Source organism: Anoplolepis gracilipes, chromosome 5 (assembly GCF_047496725.1).
Source record: "Anoplolepis gracilipes chromosome 5, ASM4749672v1, whole genome shotgun sequence".
Lineage (NCBI taxonomy): Eukaryota > Metazoa > Arthropoda > Insecta > Hymenoptera > Formicidae > Anoplolepis > Anoplolepis gracilipes.
Genome location: NC_132974.1, coordinates 8,079,336 through 8,100,317, shown reverse-complemented (window position 1 = coordinate 8,100,317; position 20,982 = coordinate 8,079,336). Strand labels below are relative to the sequence as shown.

General features: G+C 29.5%; 2 protein-coding genes across 13 annotated transcripts in view; one reads left to right on the top strand and one right to left on the bottom strand.

Annotated features, from left to right (window-relative positions):
• The window catches only part of Cask (peripheral plasma membrane protein CASK), a 182,200-nt gene that overhangs the window by 115,375 nt on the left and 45,843 nt on the right, over positions 1–20,982 (bottom strand). The gene's annotated exons all lie outside the window — the stretch shown is intronic.
• Positions 3,349–20,982, top strand: part of LOC140666133 (salivary protein Tsal2A-like) — a 57,715-nt gene continuing 40,081 nt past the window's right edge. For 2 of the 3 annotated variants that reach the window (XM_072893001.1, XM_072892998.1), the window contains exon 1: positions 3,349–3,675. In XM_072893001.1, the coding sequence (XP_072749102.1) occupies positions 3,600–3,675 (76 nt within the window). In that variant the 5' untranslated portion in view covers positions 3,349–3,599. Of the gene's footprint in view, positions 3,676–16,634; positions 16,706–20,982 lie in introns of those variants that run through there. The other variant, XM_072893002.1, reaches the window with a different exon arrangement.

Sequence of the window (20,982 nt, the reverse complement as noted above, 5' to 3'; positions counted from 1 at the left end):
TTTAAAACAATTTATGTAAACTATTTAATTCCAACATAAATGGTTTATATAAATTTCTGTTAAAATTTAATGTATTTTTATTTTAATAATATTAAATGTGATTCTATATTTGAATATAATTTCTTATCCTAGATATAATGCATTTCATATTTTAACAAGCTCATATAAGCAACATAATGCATTTCATGTTTTACGAGTTTATATAACAGTAACAAATTTTATTTTTCAATAAATTATTTTGATAAATATGATTTTTATAAAACAGATATGTATAATGCATTAACATAAAATGTTTTGTCGATATCTTAACTAATACTCAAAATTAAATTTTTGCAAATATCTGAGCTCTTTTTTAGATATTTTAACATATAATCAAAAAATTAAAAATTTTATAAAATTAATATAAAATTATTTTAAAATAATTATTTTGAATTAATTTATATGTAAATAAATGAGCATAGAAGATAAAGACATAAGTTGATATAAATAAGAAATATCTAGGATCGTGCGATATCAATTTAGCTTATTATTTTGATTATCACTAAATAGATCGAACCCATGTAATCTTTCGTAATATTCTGTAAAAATAATTTTTTAATTACAAAAACTTTACGAAGAATTACTTTATTTAATTAATATTTAAATAAAATAATATTTGTGTTATATTTATAATATAATAACATTGATGGCATTATAGATTCACGTCTGTCGTAAGCAATGTCTGATCAAACTATGGTTTTACTACTGCACGTTTTTGTCTGATTCAGCACATTTTACTTACTTCCTATGATCTATACTACATGTTATAATAAGAATCTTTCAACACGAATGTATAATTAAGCTAGATTTGGAGTATTGTGTAGGTTTCTATTGTAGATCGCAAAAAAAAAAATCAAGGAAAGTATGAATGGATGAAATTAAAAGATTCATAACTTTAACTCGACTTCTATATTGGTTATTAATATTCTACAAGACAATTTAAAATACAGCAATTTAATTTTAAAAAATAGTTTGCTTTATCACAACCAATACTTGCAAATTTCTGTATGACGTAAATTATATTAAGTAGCTTTTCATAACGTTTATATTTTTAAAATCTTCATGAGATTGCAATAGATAAGCCTTTAAAAAATTTTTACAAGTATCTAACTATCTCACGTTATTGTAGATTTCTCAAGCCTAATAGAATATCTGCTTACGCATTGTTAACATTATTTTACATGTTTTTATACAATGTTTCTTCGTTCTTGCTCTGTACTTACCACACTACCATAAAATGTTAATTCATGCTTTTTTATGCTTAATTTCATATATATGTACATAAAATTTTCATAAATAAATACCTACTGGCGAAATCATTTCTGTCAAAAATCCAAAACATAGACTCTTATTATAACATATGTCCAAGATTTCCCAGTTTTTATTTTCTGATAGATAATCCATTTATCAAAATATTGCAATAAATTAAGTTAGCAAATGTATATAATTATCTCAATATAAGCCAAAATATTAAGAAGCTGTTTTTCATAAAAGGCGAAATATGATGGCATGAATTCTTTAATTTTCCAGTTGGTTCTTATTTCAAACTTTTTACCGTATCCTAAACTTTAATGCGAGAACACGACTAACTTTAATCCGTGTTTAATTAATAACTTTAAGAACTTCTCACTTTCAGAAATATCTGAACTCGGCCTTTGCAAATTATCTTCATTTATTACAGCCATCGTTTTCCCATCTTTTCGTGTCTCAATCACGAAAAGCTAAATTAGCAGCAAATAAGTCAAACTTGATTATTATATTACGCAAATAACTGCTGATTTTAGCATAAGAAATATATGAGAATATGTAATATATTATAAAAAGATAAGATTTTTTTTCACAAATTATTAAAAAATTTTTCGAACTATTTAAACAATTATTCATAAATTCTAAATAATTAAAACCCGAAAAGTTAATTAATTATTCTCTTGTAAAACTTTAAAAGTTACTATAAAATATTTTATTGTAGACGGTTATTTTCTGTATTTCTCTTAAAACTAATCTTTTGTATTATAATATATTTTAACAAAGAATTACATTAGCTATTTAAGATATAAAGTTTTATTGAATTTAATTATTATATTATTTATTATTATGTAATTAATTATTGTATAAATATATACATATTATGCGTATATATTGCGTATTATATTGTATGTATATATTATATAGAACTGTTGGTTTATAAAATTCAATTAGAGAATCTCCAATTAGCTATTTTACGAATAATTCATCTATCTCCCATCACGTCACTTATCTCTGATTCACAGTAAAATACGCGCGCAATCAAATACACATTAAATACCTAGAGAGGCGAACAATTTTCGATTTAGTTCTGTGGCTTGTGTAGTAACGTCATACGACGAGGCCAATGAAAATAATAGTCTTTATTCGGACTCTAAGGAACCATTAGTTACCGGTAATGTAACTTAAATTGCAAAGTCATTTATATAGATTTATACAGGTTTTTATCAACGGATAATCAAGATTCATATAAATCTAGATTATATAATCTCCTGTCATATATACAATCTCCTATCATAATACATATATAATAATACTTTTGAAATTAGCAATATTTTTAAAGATTTCTGTCATATATTGTTGCACGAATAAACTTTTTCTCTAAATAATTTTAGAGAAATTTCTGATTAATAAAAATTTCTAAAAAATTAAAAGATCAACGAGTGTCCTTTAAATAAAGATTAATTTTAAATTCCTACTAATACATTATTGTTAGAAAATTTAAGAACGGTACATTAATATACACTCTCTTAAATATTTAGTTACTTTGTTATTCATATTAAGAATTAATAATTTGAAACAAAAAATTATAATCGCAATTTTTTTTTTACTAACAATACGTAAATCTACCTTCCTTCCTAATTCTCAAATAACTCGTTTTTGCAAAGTATTTATTTTTCCAGTCTAGTAACATTAATCAGTTAGTTCAAGCTCTGTTAAATACGTAGAAAGTAGGTGGATATATCTAGAAAAACTTTATGGAAACTTTTAAAAAGTAAATCCAGTTTAAAAAGTATGTATAGATATTATTGAAGCCAAAGGCAGTGACGTAAATAAAAACATAATTTGTCCCAAAGAAAAAACTGTTTATTTCAAAGCCAAATGCGAAAGTTTCGAAAAATCAGATCTTTTGTGAAGAATGTATTATTTACGTTCAAAACAATATATATAGCAATAACAATTATAAATATATATATAAAGGTTTAATATTGCCCTAAAATTTTTCCTTTTAATTTATATTTTAAACTTTTAGACGATATTTCAAACACGCCAACCATTTCTGATTTGGTTATTCAAAATATAAAATATAAATTTATACATTTCGCGATGTCAACAACGTTGAAAGAAACAATTTATTACCTATAATAATGATGGAGAAAAGTACATGCATATATCGGTAAGCGATACGTGAATATACGCGAGGGAGAACTTAGAGTTGCACTCGTCAAAGATTAATGACGTGATCGTACCTGTTTTCCTTCTTGTTTCTAAAGAAGTAATAAGGAAAGATAGATACACGAGAGTTTACACTATTTATGTGTAAACACCGAGACCTGGGAGAAAGACGACGACACGATCAAAAGGAATGTCTCTTGCTCCAGAAATGGACAGGTATGTACTTATTGAAACAATTAAGAATTTCAATTACATATAATTATATCAATTCAATCAAGGACATCGTTCTGTAATTACTGCAAATTCGCGTAGGAGCATAACTGTTCGCGATATATCATTGTGTTATACTGAGCTCTCCGCGCTATGTCGCTTTGATTTATCATATCTTCAGCCAAGGTTGAGATCACCAAATAAAGACTGTAAACGCGGATGTAAATAACTCAAGGAGCGATACAATACAATGGTACCATTACGATTGTACCATTGAAATCGCGAACTAGAATGAGTGTATTCCGTAACGATGAAAAAGCAGAGCAATTAAATTCATGAGCGGTATTCTGCTGGATAACTGAAAGAAATGCTCCCTTGACAATTGTAATTGTTCAGATCAGAGAGGAAGAACTTCCGGTATATGATGATCTCCATTGTCTACAAAAAGTATATAAATCTCTCCGCACACAGTGGAGTCAGAATTTTCAATGTTTTTCGAATTTTTCTAATTGTGTGTAATTTTACGAGATTATCACGCAAAAAAATGTATCTACAATCTACGGCGAATTTTCGGTTAGTTTCTTATGATATCAGACATTAGCGATATATTAGCGGACACACAACGTGTTCTAGAAACTTTGCCAAGTTCAACTAGAAACTGGGACTGTAAGTTCATGTATATAAGTAGCAGCTAAGAGCTTAAGAAGTGAATTAACACGTTTTTATCTAGTTCATACTTCACACACTTGCGACGTATTTAGCACAAATGTCACTTAATTAGGAAATATATTAAGACAACGAATTCAGTTATTGGTCGTCTTGCGACACACGTTTTAGTTTAATGTTATATTTGCTTTTGCATATCTAGAGAAATAAGGTCACGAAATTGCTAAGAATACCAATTAGATTTATTACAATTTTTTTCATTCTTAATATAATGAAAGTTGAATTGTATTATTTTATATGACTATTAAATAAATATAAAAATATACCTATATAAATAATTATCTTTTATCATTGTTTTTTGTTGTGAAAAGGAGAGAAATGGAAAAGAATGAAAAAAGAAATGAAATTAAGATAAATGATTAAAACTACTCTTTGTGACATAAAAGTATATGTTTCACGAGATAAACAAAATACTTTCTAGTTATCTCATACATGCCCGTGATACATTTACTTTAACGTGCGTTTCGGAGATATCGCTGCTTTCGTTTTGTTTCTATGCGAGAATAACGCACAACGTGTTACGCTATGTTTCGCCTTTATATATTCCGTATTACGCCAGGTTAAAGTGCACAATTTTTCTCGTTTCCCTATCTTTTATTTTTCATCATTTATTTTATCAAGAATTTTCAAACGTCGCGGACATTCCCGTGGTTCATTTAAATATGACAGTGTAATAATTTACAGCAAGCTTTTGCGGGATCTCGCGCGACGAATATAATTCAAAGGTCAATCAATAATTGATAACCCTAATAAATTGAATCTCATTGTAATTCAATTACCGTCTGCTTCCGCGTTTAATCATCGATGCTTCGTGCGATGATTACCCGCGCATTGACCGCGCTGCAACCAACGCACATATGCATAATGCTCGAAATTATTTATAAGAAGGAAATAAGGGACGCAGATTATTATGAGTGGGCGAAGAAAAATACAGAATAATCACGTCCACGTGCTCATTAAAGTTATCATATATATTATCTGGCTTACATTCCTAATCACTGTACGATGCATCGTGAGCAATCGCAATTATTTTTGCATGGGACGAAAATCTGACGCATAGAATCACGTTAAAACATTTGAGCGAACGAGCGCTTCAAATATTTAGCGTAAAGTTCCAGCAGCATCCCGTTATCCCGTATTAATCCGTAGAAAGAGAAATGCAGTTAATATTTTGTTAAGAATATCAGGCGTGCTTAGTTTCATTATGCATAAATTCCCTCTTCTATGTAATTAACATATAAAGCCTCTTAATCAATGTGATCTAAATATATATGGAAGCTAGTAAAAATAGTAGAAAAGTTTAAACGTAGTTTTAAATATTCTTTTAGTACATAACATAAATTATTTGTAATAAAAGAGCAAGCAATTAAAGTAAGTTTGTAATGAAAAATAATTCAAGAACTGACTTGATTTTAACAGTTATGTTGTGTGTATAAATATTTCAATTATGTTCGTTTGTAGTTATATCGTATGCTACAGCTCACAATCAATTTAAAATGATTTTCAGCATCGTCATGCTTTTAAAGCACAACTCATCTCTTACCTACTTACGAGTTTCAATAAGAATTATATATCGTATCACAGGATAACGCAAGATTACCGTAAAATTCCAATTACAATTTATTAAAAAAACTGAGCATGCAAATGTCAAGCATTATCGGAAAGCCATCGGTCACGGGAATTTCAATGGATTTTAAATTACAGAGAGTTCAATACTAACAATAATAAATTTAGCATAAATAATTTATGTGTGGATGGAGCTCTTAATATTTCAATTACGTATTATATATTTAACTGAAAGTAAAAATAATGAAAAGAGAGAGAGAGAGAAAGAGAAAGAGAGAGAGAGAGAGAGAGAGAGAACGCGATAAGATAGATTCATTAAATAAACAAAGTAAAATAGAATCAATGCTTCCATGTCAGTCGTTTGCATACATTAAATGTTGATAATAAATACTGCTATTTTAATGCTAGTCACAAAGTATGTTAATATAAAATTAATAAAATCAGTTGGTAAAGTTATATTTAAAAAATTAAACTTATAAAACAACCGTACATGTGTGCAATATGTACTTAAAAGGGAAATTATATAAAAATATTTTACCTATTTTTACACGAGGAGAAAGAATATCTTGCAAATGAATTTTCGAAAGATGACTTACCTGTAAAATAAAAACAAAATATTTCAGAATAATTGTGAGATGCAAGCACAAAGTTTAAAAAAACATCCTTATAGATATATCGTGGCAAAAAATTAAGTAATACTCATAAAGCTACGCCGTTTTATTCAATTTTCGAAACACGTGTCATTCATCTGATAACATATCTACATCTAATTTATGTGCCGTACCAAATGGCCTAATTTTCACGTCCGAAGGGCAGGTGAAATTCGCTTTAACGAGAATTAATGTTGCAACAAACAGGTCACATTTAGGTTCGCAACTAATGGATCAACAGTCAGACCCGTAGCTACCGTTCAACATCGTAATTGGAACAGCGAACGATGTTTGTGTGTTCCTTACACTGGAGAATTGAATTACAGCTTTCATAATCTTGTCAAACTATGCACTTGCAATAGTCTATTGCCATACGCATTATTAGTTTGACAATTGCGTATATGTATACAGTATGCGTACTTATAAATTCGTAAACTTCTTACCGCATATTGTCGTTTATATGCGCAATTAAATTATTTATAATTCTCCTCTATTATTCTATTCTCTCTATTTAGAGTTTCTTTCTTTTTCTCCCTTTCTCTCTCTCTCTCTCTCTCTCTCTCTCTCTCTCTCTCTCTCTTTCTCTCTCTCACGATAAGATATATGTGTGAGCAAAATTCAATTTTTATCTTTATTAGATTACCGAAACATATGTATTTTTTAATTAAAGCGTTTGCAATTGGCAATTTGTATCGGCAATTCTTGTCGAAAGATAAGCTCAATTTATCTACAGCACATTATACATATTTAAAAGCCTAATAGATTTAAATTTTTAGATGACAATAAAATTATAATTATATATATTTCTATATCTTTATCATATAAGAACTTCCATAAACAGATCTTTATTATGCTTTAATTAAGCAAACTTATAAAATTTAAAATAATAAAGAGGATTTGTTGTGATTTATACTATAGATGATTTGCAAAGCTGTATGAATTAGATGCAATATAAAGCCATAGAGAAAAATCTATGATAGTTATTATACTTCAATCAATCTGTACAAATCTGTTAAAGCATTATGCTATCAATTATAACGTGCATCATTCGTTTAATTTTACAGCTAACTATAAGTGAAAGTCGTAAAATCAGCTTTGCAAAGTTAAGTTTGACGCCATGCGGTCTATCAGTCGTAAAATAAATGTTCATTCCTTAGCATAAATGAGACCATAAACTTGGTGGTAACGTAGATATATCAAGCAAGATACCTTTCGCGATTTTTGTTCGAGTAAAATATATTCGAAGTGAAAAATATGTCCTGATGCGACGCTTGATATAAACCCTCAATATTTCCAGAAAATATATATGTATATACATATATATATATATATATACATATATATATATTTTAGAGAGAGAGAGAGAAAAAGAGTCGTAAAAAACATACACACACACTCTCTCTCTCTCTTTCCCTCTCTCTCTAAACTTCAAATTGATAAGTAGCGCGCCAATTAAAATACACGCAATAAAACTTTGCAAGACATTCAGTCTGAAAATAATGACTATGTTGCTTACAGTTCTATTAAATTAACATTACCTAAATTAAGCTAAACAAATAAATAGATACAATTCATTTTTTCATATTTCTTTTTTAATGATTTCACGTTCCTTTTATAATACGAATTTTTCTCTTTATAACAGTTTTAAAAAGCATTACGAAGTAATCTGTATCCTGTGAAAAAATGATTCTTCAAGATTTATATTTGTTACGATTTTTTAGCTGTATACTATTTTTAGTTGTATGCAGAATAACTTGTGGTAAAGGTATGCAGATTGGTACCTAAAAAACATGCATTTATATTCCGTGGTATTAACTTTTGACGCTACGTGCGTCAACAAATGTCAAACGGATTTGATACATTGAGAATAATTTAGTGTCCACTAGGATGCGTATATAAATACACATCATACAGAAATGTATCATAAAAAGTAAATATTGCTGTCAACCTATAAATTTCATTGAAGACAATCTGTTATATTTAAATCGCACAGAAAATTTAAAAAATCGTGTTAAATAATATATTAAAGGGCGATTTATATATTAATATATAATTGTGTGTAGAAATAATGTACAGACGTCTACACATAATATAATTGAAAACTGCTATGAGAAAATTCTCTCTCTCTCTCTCTCTCTCTCTCTCTCTCTCTCTCTCTGTAGTTTTTTAATCAAATTTTTTAATTATATTAATTTCTTTTAAAAACTGTACGTTAAAGTTTTTAAATTTCTATTTTAAAAACTTTATTATTTTACTTATAGACATACATATTTATATTATTATCTAATAACTAAAACTTTCATTTAAAAGCTAACATACCTTTTTTTTTCATAATACTCTCAATGATTTAATTCTAAATACTTCATACAATTTGTGTCATTTTTGTGCACTTTAAGATAATTACTACACTTTTTGTGAAGCATAGTATGCTATATTTCTATTACATATATATATAGGTTGTTCTTCATATAAAACTTCCATATATAGGAAATTATTTTAGATTTGTTAACAAATAAATTTATAAAGGTTTCGTATTACCTTTACAAAAACGTACTATACATTTTCTCATCCTACTGTTATTAGGATTCTTTGTAACTATTTTTTTGTATTTTTATACTTGTGCGTATGTATGAAATGAAAGAAATACGTGCTCACCGTTAGTAAAGGGAAAAAAATACAATATAGAGTGTACATAAAAGGAACAGACTTATTGTTATGCATAACGATGATATAGTACAGAATCATTTTTCTTCTTCGAGCGTTATTTTCAAGGTATACAGTATAAATATAACTGACGCCCTTTTTTTCACTGTTTAATTCTTCGTGATCAGAAGTTCCGCATCAGATTCACATCGTTATCCCGGACGTACGTACTTATCCAAAACGGAATAAAGCAATAAAAGTAGCAGAAATCCTATTCGTTATGTCGGCTTTAAGGCATGCTTGATATTCAAGCAAAGTATCATGTGCCATTTTGATATTCCCTGCGCGAAGCAACCTTAGTCATATTATTATAGCGACGGTTTCACATAAGCCGCCTATGGAACATATTGCACATACGCGGACCAAGTGTTAGTAGAAATTGACTGTCCACTTGTGATTTTCTTAAGCACTAAATATATTGTACATTATAATAATCTGACATGTTTTTATCTTTTTATACCGACGCTTTTATTTTCGGTGTAGTGAAATTACAAGATTCTTATAAACGACTCCTGTGTCCGTGAAACCGGAAATTATCGTACTTCCTACCACATGTTTGCATGGATTCCCACTCCAGACGGAAAATTCTTCAAATTCTATTTGCCTGCATTTGGTTTCCGTTTCCTTGCATCCGACTCTCTCGGAAATTGCAAATAGGATAAGCTCAACAAGTATAAATAAATAAGTATATAAGAGTATCTCTCTCGTTTTAATAAAAAAAAACTACTAGTAAAAATTTGTAACCGTCTCTCCTTATTCCTATTACATATTTATAAGATTTATATACGTGAGTAAGCACGACATGTTATATATGATATGTAACATGTTACATAGTATAATATATAACTATTAATATACTGTAAGATAAACACAGTGAAATATATCTCATATAGTCTATTTTTTATTATATCTTGTTAATCTAACTCTATCATCTTCTGCGATGTTATTATCGATAAAAAAGTGAGCCGCCAATCAAATTGGCTTTGTTTTAGAGTTAAAGCAAAATCGTTAAATTTTAAGTGCTGTACGCTTAAAAAGTATCCTTTACGCGGTAAGTGAAAGTTCGGGTAATGGATGCTTTAAATTTTCAGTTTTCTACAAAAATGACGTATACATGTTATCTCAAATCATTTGTTCAAGCTTTTAAAACAATTAAAATATTCTGTAATAATTTGATTTTCTTGTAAAACCTGTCAGAATTAATTAATTCGTTGTGAGATTAATAATTTAATGTTTGCCGTTATTAATGTGATTGAAGAAATATGAGAAGAAATGACATACATATGACATATATATCCTTCGAGATTCTATATTATTATTGTATTATAACATTGTTGCCATATCATTATCAATATGTTATCATTATTGCTATTGTCTTTAAATTATTAGATATTTTCAAATATTTTAAAATATAGATATTAAGAAGATATAAAAATAAATATGTATATTTTTAGCAATAATAAATACAATTAAGTATTAAAAATAACAAAATATTACGTTTATTCACGAAAAATGTTTATTTTTACATGATTTCAATGAGAGAAGCTAAAAGTTTAGCTACTATAATTCTAACGAATGAGGTTTGGATGAGTTTAATTTTTCACAACCAAGAGAAACTTCGTTAACGTTATATCTCTGAACATTAAATTTTTTAAAATTATGCTTGCGTTCTCAATTTCCAGAACATCAAAATAAATAAAAAAATATTGCATCTCATTACAGAAATGTAAAAAATTTAATAACAATTTAGTTATATCATTAATAATGTCATAATTATAATTAGGTTTATTACCATTGATGTAATTAAGAATATTTCTTATAATTTGAAATTTTATTATATATATATATATATATATATATATATATATATATGTATGTGTGTGTGTAATTTAATAATTATTAAATGACATCATCAGACATCATTATAATATCAAAAATATTGTAATACCGTTAATTAAAATTCAAATCAATATCCAATAAAAACTAAATATTTTAAATAACATACATATATTGGGTATATAATTATTGCATTAAACATGTAATCATATATATGCGATAATTGTGTTTTATTTATTAAATAATTTCAAAATATAAATTTCAATTTATAAAACATACATAAAAATGATAAAAACATTCTTTTTATTTACAAAAAACAAGAAAACAATTTATTGATTCAATAATTCTAAGAATATAAGATATACCGTTTTATTACATTTATAAAATTTTATATATTTACAATATGTTTTTCTGTGATAATTGAATTTACTGTAAAACAAATGTATATATTAAACGTGAACGAAAAACTAAAACTATTATTTAGTAAAAGTGTCTGAATTTTCGTAAAAAAAATATATATATATATATATATATATATATATATATATAAAATTGCATATATAATTATCTGTAAAAAATATAATATTAATTGGAATAGCATCTTTTTCTATCTTTTACCTTTTTTATTCCCACAAAACATTAACTTATTGTTAACCGTACATTTAAATTAGTTGTACATTTAATAAACTTGGGAATACTTTTTCATATTCCTTTAATATCACATATAGACATACGAAATAGTTATTTTGTTTATAGTGTGCATAAATATAAGAAATCAATCGTATTTATCATAAATAATTGGCAGCATATTATCATTGTTGAATACTTTGATTTAAAAAGAAAAATTAATAAAATAGAAAAAGAAAAATAGAACCATACATTTGTAAATAAGTTACACTTCTGAGAAATTTTATTTTTCAATAAACTGAGGAGAAATTTGAAATAAATAATCGAAAAAATTAATAGATCTTAATTTAAATAATAACTGCTAATTTCTGCTATAATTCAAGTATTAAAATATTTCAATTATTTAATATTTGATGATTTTGCTTAGGTCTTTCTTCTTCCAAAATAATTATTTACTTGAATAAATATATGAATAAATAAATATATAGGATTATTACAATTTACATAGTTTCAAACTTATAACAATATGTGTTGTTATAAAGTTGTGTGTCCCAAATATATGCAAATGTAAATATCAATGGTCTTGACGCGACTTAATATTATACGATATGGAACTTATGAAAAGTGAGCATATAACAATGTAGACATTCGCCCTTTTGTTGCGGTCGTAAACCGGCTGATTTACCTTACTTAAATAGGTCATACACACAACCTATATATATATATATATATATATATATATACAATATAGGATGTAAGAGAAAGGCTAGGAACAAATGAAACAATGTATTCATCAGTGAAAAATAAAGACTTTTTCTTGTATAAAGTTATGCCCTACGGGCTTTCGTTTTCAAGCTATAGGGTGTTAAAGCTTTTCAAAAAAGAAATTTTGCCATAAAAAAATTCTCCTCTGTTGAGATAAGTCCCTGTTGAAAATTGCGTGTTAGAAGTACGTAAATACCGTTAAGAGTGTATGAAATGACTCGAATTGAACATGACATGCGAATGAAAATGCAAGTTTTGAGCGAAGAAAATACTGGTTGAGATGAAGAGTTACTTTTTTTTATGTTTAACAGACCTCCATCAACTTAAGCTGCACAAAATTTCTTTTTCAAGAAATTTTTATGCCCTGTATCTTGAAAATGAAGACTCGTAGAGCAAAACTTTATGTAAGAAAAATTCTTTATTTATTTTTTTTCACTGATAAACACGTCATTTTATTTGTTCCCAACCTTTGTATTACACTCTATACATCTTCGTTATAACAATCTCGTTCTCATATATCTAATATAATTAAACAAAAATTTATCTAAATTTGCTTCATACGATAATTAATTAAATCCCCATTGAATTTATTGAATATGTTAAAGAAAACCGAAAATTTATTTGACTTTTTAATTGTACTCTTTATTAGGCCATTTCATATAAAATTATCTAATAACAAACAATAGAGCGTGATAAATGAAAAAGACGTTATAACGTTTCAAGAACAAATTACGTATTCTATATTTTATAACAAAGTATGCAAACGAAAAATGTCAGTCCGTTTGAGTACAGGCTTTTCCTCTTTGAGATGCGTTCAAGTGCAATATTCGTATATATTCAATGGCACTAGAAAGCTCAAGAACACTTGTCCGTACTATAAATATCACATTGCTACAACGTTATGATAATTTTACGATCGGAACACGACGGATAACGACAAATGTAATTATGAAAACGTATATTTGATAAAAATATGTATACACAAGGTATATTTTCTAACAAAACATAAAATGATTATAAATTCACGTACATTGGATTACGCAAACAAAAATTTTATCTGTGATTATTTCTGAACGAATTACTAGCCAGAATTTGATTTCCACCACAAATCTCGCTTCTGTTTATTACAGTGTATTTCTTTTACTACCGTTTATATCATAAATAAAGTAGATTTATTACGTACAGCTGTGTTATAATGTGTAAATAAACTCGCAACTTAAACCATCGTAATCATGATTAGAACGCATTTATCTTCGCGTCCTATATTTCAATTAAGTTAATTATTATACAAAGGTTAACATTATCGTTGGATATTTGTTCCAATTTTCAAATATCATTATCATAATTTGATTGCATTTTTATTCCAGCAGCAATATATTTTTTTAATGACAAATTTTATAATTTATTTCGAGTTAAATTAAAAGTGGTTATAGCAAGCACGTAATGCTGAAATTTAAAACCCTTAAACGCATTTTATAATATATAATACTTCACATTACCAAATTTTACTTATCCTTTTAATAAAAAATACAGAAAATCAGCATTAATTTTCTGTCTGTTTATATTTGTGAAAATATGTTGTTATTTAATAAAAAATATTTCACTAAACAGAGTTTTTTTTTAAATATAATATTTTGAAATAAAATAGTTTTTTTTAAATATAATATTTTGACAACATAATGGCGCGATATATATCGTTTATTATATATATATATATATATATATATATATATACTATAATTCCGATAGAAAGAAAGCATTTTTCTTGGAACTACTTTTCTGCGAAATCTACTAACAAAGCTAACATTTGTCTGTCTGAACATTAAATCGCGAAAACTCGAGCATGTAATCGAGATAATGGTGATTAATTAGGTTGGGCCTTCTTGACATATCCAATATTTAAATTTTAGATAGAAGATAATTACTTTGATATTTTTCCAAAGGCAGCCTAGTAAAAAATAAAAAGAGAATAATCTCATAAACTGAAGATAAGTTCTGACATCACTTGACAGTTTTTATCGTAAATGTAATCGGGCTTATAGTTCATTGCATAAATTTTATAAATGTTAGAGATTAAAAAACTCATTAACTAGAAATGTAAAAAAAGGATTTTAAAAATCAATGTAACCACTTATGCGTTTTTCTAATAAAACAAAATAAATAGTGAAGTAAGCTGATCATAATGTTGAAAGATGTAATAAAACTTTGATATTGTTGACTAATTTTGCAAACAAATTTTGGAATTTTGCTTAATAGTGTATTTTATATTAGAAATAAAATGAGTCGCATTAAAAAAAGGTTATACGTGATTTTCGTAATAATTGATTTTTACATTTAAAATTGTAAAGTACAATAAAGCTAGTTCAAATGTATATTATAATAAATATATATGTAAATATATGTATATTATAAAAATTATCTGATCTTTTGATAATTATATTTACAAAGATTATTATATATATATATATATATATATTTTATACCTAATATCAGATTCTCAATCATTCATCGCATAAAGTATATTATAGGATATAATTATCCTTATTAAGAAAAAAAATGATGACTACTTGAAAACCAAATGAGATATATGTGCAAAATATTTGAAGAATAATTCACTTTGCCTTTCATGTAGACACGCAACAAAGAGATGAAATTGTTATTATTTTTATTCAATATCACGATGTAAAGCATGTGAAAAACGTTCTGACGGCTGTCAGAGAACAAAAAAAATTAATGACCACGTAAATTGAGTTTGATTAATTCCAACCAAAGTTTACAAATTTTACGAGAATTACGAGAGAAATAGATCAATATGTTACACAAAAGATGTCCCAGGGTTACATCAGAAAATGTAACATCCAATTAAATTTGCATTTTAACCGTGCCAAATTATTACATTACATAGAGAAGAAAAAAAAGAAAGAGAAAAAGGCAAACGGATTTTAATATTTATATAAATAAGTAAGTAAAAACTCCAGAGAAAGATATACGTACTAGCTACTACGAGACCATCCAGGTAATTAATCTTACGGTACATTAACCGGTCATTGGTCTCGAACGAACACGATAATTACCTGGGTATTTTGCCGACGGTATTCCTTCGTGTGCGCGAGATAATACTTGTAGACGTGCAAGGGTAAGGATCTTTTGGTCTCCTCGCCGATCCATCGGTGAGTCTGATCGAGGCCGGGAGGTTTCGGGACGCGAGCCCCCGGAGAGCGTTGACCGAGCGATCCACCGGGCGAGCCTAAGCGTACGATACTCGTGGATTTCAAGGAATAACCGGTCGACGAGCCGGGCGGCGGATGAGTGTGATAATAAGGATTCGAGGCCGGCCGGCCGTCGGCGATGTCAACGTCGCGACGACGCGGCGATGGCGCCTCGAACGAACGTTGCCTCCGAGGACGCTCGTACACGCGCTCCCGATGATACTCTTGGTAATGATCCTGGTGACGGCATTCCTGATGAAACTCCTGACAATGTTCCGGCTCCCGGACGGACGGATGCGGAAAGAGCGCCGGTGGGCGTCGCAGCACGCACGGCTGCAGGCTCAGCACCGGCCTCTGGCAGATTCTGCACGGCGTACAGTATTGCGGATTCCACGTGTGATAACAGCATCCCGGCGACCTGGAGCCAAGCGGGTCCCGGGTCGCGGGGTGGTTCATGACGAACTTCACATCGCATTAAATGCGCGACCTTCCACACCCAGCCGCCGCCGGCACGTTGCGCGTGGCACGTTTTCGTCCTCCTGCGTGCGGCTACATCGTCGTCAACATCGTCACCTGCGTCACGCGCGGCGATCGGACGGGCGGCGACGGCGACGTGGCGCGCGGACGCAGCGGCATAACGATGCAGCTTCACGCGTGGCACGTCATCGCCGGGAGCGCGCAGACCGCGTTCACATAGTTCACATAGTGACAGTTCGACACGCGACGGTTGGACCGCGATGGCGATCGATCGGTGACACGCACGTCGCTCAAAAAGTTTGCCCGTTTCAATTGGAACTCTTGCGACTCCTCGTGTGAGAAACTAATATTTATTCTCACCCACGTGGAAACACTAAGGAAAACGAGAAAGGAGATGGATATTGCTGCCGCATCCATTGAAATTACTCGATGCGAGCGAAATCGAATATTTCGATCGTTCTCGATAATGGAATGTATGTAAGTACGTTTAATCGAATGTGCATTAGTCGTATGAAAAATACAATTCAATTATAAAGTTAATTATCAACAAATCTCTTGAATGCTTCCTAGGGACCGTTTCGTCAATCGCGCGATCGTGAGTTCGCTCCGCGTTAAACATTGTTTACTATTTATGATGCAAATAACTAATAATTAGCGTTAATTTCTAACTACGTATGTGTGAGATTATAGTGAATCAGAATTGGAGCGTGCAAGCAGGTTAGCGACTCTATCTCTCGCCGGTTTGTCTCACTCTGAATATCATGACTCTTGGCTTAACGTTAACTAGCATACAGCATGAACACCAAATTGCCACATGCGGACTTCTAATGTCTTCAGCATGTATCTAGGTACAACATGGTTTTATGCAAACAAGGAGATCCCGAGAATTGCGCGGGTAGTAATAAAGACCTGTATGCGACTGCAATCCGTGGAAGCCACATAAAGTGATGCTGAGAAAGTGCAAAGTTCGTAAATTATTTCTGCGTGAAATTCAACAGCAGAATGCAACAAGGCTACCATTTTGAAACATACTAAAATTTCGAGATTACCTGAAACTATGTCTAACTGCACTTTTAAATTACGAAAAAGAGCGTTGTAACTTGTACGCAGCATGAATTTTATAAAAACAAATTACGGAAAAAATTGACATATACTTCTACCTCACTCAATTAAAAATAAAATTTCATAGTCGTAAAATGCAATTATATATAACAGTGTTAAAAAACGCGAATAAATCATGAGATCACTTGAACTTTATTTTGCGCAATAAACAAATGTTTAAAAAAATATCAGAAAATATTTAAAAAATTAGAAAAAGACGTGTTTTGTGACTTATTATATATGTATAATTAAATGATAATTTGCATTGTGTAAAATGGTAATTAGAAACAGGGCGCATACCAAAGCTTATTAAAGAGAGCTAATAATACAACCACATAGTACGCACAATAGCATAAATCATTGTTAATATATGTAAATTATTGTAATTATAGTGCTTAGAGGCAAATAAATATGCTTTATTATTTATTCTCTAATCTTGATATTAAAATAAATTCACACAAAATGTTAAAATATATTTATTTGTAGAGTTAATTGATATAATTTCCCTGTGTAATATATGAAAAGAAGGAAAGAGGGATTCTTTTAATAATTTTAATATTAAAGGAAAACTATATAACTTAATTATTATGGTTAGGTATTTTAATTGTTATGGTTAGCTTATTACTTAAAAATTTAAATTTCTTTATGTTTCTTTATGTAGAAGGTAGCCGTTCTATAAAGTGTTTTATTTTAAATTATTTGATTTTTTACAAACAATATATAGGATAAAAATGGTAGATATAAAGCGTTGAGGAAATTTCCGGCCAATTTTAAGAGTCTCATAAGACTCCCTGGATTATCGCCCAGGCAAATCACTAGACATCTACCGAGAAATTTTCTTGGATCTTGCCGACGACTTGGTTTTAATTTGAGATGTAACGTGAAATGAGTAGCGATTAAGGTACGGAAATGAGCAGATTCAGGAAATTTTACTTAGTAAAATCCAGGACGCGGAAGTATTACTATAGGGGTTGATCGAGGATCAATATAGACAGTGAGATATTTGGGGTTGGAAAGAGGCATGTTCGTCTTGAATACAAAGTAGCGTGATAAAATATGTTATGTGTTCTCAACCATGATGTTCAAAACTTGTCCCTTATATAGATGTTTGCCTAATACCTTCAAGATAGGATGCGCAACTTACATATTAAAGTAAAACACAGTTAAAACACAAGTTAAAATGAAATTGTGCACAATATCAACGTCACTTTACAACAGTTTTATAACAGGAGCAGATTGTTTATTCCTTTTTAGAAAAAATAAATCAAAGAAAAAAAAAATTTTTTATTTTTAAATAATTAATTAATTAATTTCTCTCTCTCTCTCTCTCTCTCTCTCTCTTTCCCCCCTCTCCCCCCCTCTCTCTCTTTCTGGATTTCTAAACATAGTTAATTTCGAATTGTAATTTTATCAATTTTTTCAATTATTCATATTCATTGTTTATTATTCAAACAAGATATTTCATATCGAGGTAGCAAACTCTTTGTAAAAAAGATTGGTATGCACTAAATATCACGGTCGAGATACATTTCTCTTTTCCTTTACAACCAATCGAAAATTTCCGTCGTCATGTATTTTCACTACCATCTTTATGCACTAGCATTTACTTTTGTACTTCCATTTTCTTAAATTTTCATTCCGCAATGTCTCTCTCTCTCTCTCTCTCTCTCTCTCTCTCTCTCTCTCTCTCTCTCTTTCTCTTTCTCTCTCGTCTCACACTACTTTTTCGCCATTTTCTTCATGCCGGTCAAGATTAAGTTTCCGAATGTAGCTTTTTAGGAGATTGGCAGTGTCTCAAAAGTATTCACCTTTCTTTACGAGTTGTTCTTTGTACGTGTAAAGTCTTACTGCATACGTATCCGTATTACTACTGACAATGTGAACTACTGATCTTTTTCACAAAGTAGGAAGTTAGATCTTGTACGTGACGTACAAGTTATATACGAGTATATTTTCTGATAAGTAGAAAATGCTGCTTATATAGTTTATATAAGATTAGAATCAGCACGCAAATCTTACCACACGCAAAATATTTTCTAGAGAGAGAGGGAGAGAGAGAGAGAGATAGAGAAAATATAGTACATACCATAAAATTAAATTGCATCGTAAGGTTTATCTTAGCGTAAGCGATAAATAAATATAATGGTTAAAAATAGAAAACTTGCAAAATACCACCAATATTCTAGTAAGTATCTGATATGTATAATGGCATAGCTATTAATCTCGATGCGCAGTGAAAAATGCTTTTTCAGACTGATATAAAAAAGAAAAAAATATAATTTTCAAATATTGTGGAAAAGCATTATCTAATATACATACTTATTGTTTTATCTCAAAATATTTGCATTTTCTTTTTGTTTTTACACAAAGAAATTGTGATTATTGTCAATTAAACTCACAATCAGATCAGATAAAATAGTCAATTACTTCTAAAGTGGCAAAATTGTCTTGTGTTATGCAGTCCACAGTTAAAACTATCTTACTTAATTGTCTGATTCAATTCGTCTTTAACGCACGAATAAATGGTGCTGCACGTTATTCAGACTGGTAATTTTCTAGCTAAGGAACCTCATTTTTCTTACTTACAAACACTATCGCGGCCTACTAATTGATTTGTGGCGACGGCACAGTCGAAATATACACCAGAAAAGAACATACACGCGCACAAAAACGTGGACAACATTATTTAAGCATTTTTTCACAGTCGATTTAACCAATTTCATTATTTCCGCCGCATTTAATCGTTTGATCGTAACCAACGTTTCAGCAATTTTATATGGTCTGTCACCTTTTACCTAGAATCATATCACGTAATCCCTTTAGGCGTTGAGTCGTACTAATCGACGAAAGTGGACGTGAGATGTGTGTGTCTCGTCAGGTATAGAATTATTCTGAAAAAAGAGACGTCCCCGGAAGCTACAGGATTTCCGTGCATTTACATACAAATCCAATTTCGACACAATATGCAATATCGTCCTCCGTCAACTGCCAGATCTTCGTTTCGCCACATATCCTTCCCATCCCACTTCCGCGCGCGCGACGTTAGTCACATATTGATTCACCAATCGACATACGTATATACTTGACTTACTCCGGAAAAAGAATCTCTTCTTTCAAACTTGTACATCGTATCTCACATTTGACTATTAGTATATTCGAACTGTAAGATATGAGTGGTAATCGAAGTGTAAGACATGTCAATTAATCATTTTACAAGATTTCAGTTTTATTATATTTAATAACAAGATATTCTATATATATTTTATATTATACTTCATGTCGTATTAGTCAAACTTTTATACTACTTTTGTTTTTGATTAAATACACTAAACAAGGTTACGCAATCTTGTCGAAATAAATGCCAAGGTTTAATGATAAAATTTCAATTCGTGCAAAATAGGTTCTTTTTTTCAAATATTAAATACATGCTAGCATTAAAATATATTGCATGTATATAATGTTGCAAAAATTTTAACGCATATTTGAAGCTCAATTACTTTAAACGTCATCAACTTTAATCTCATTTAATTGGTTAGTCATGCGGATTGTCATTATTATGGAATCGGTATAATTCATTAAGCGATAATGCGATAGCAATTATAGATAATATTAATTGTTACTATTAGCAGCCTATGATGGTATATAAATAAAGT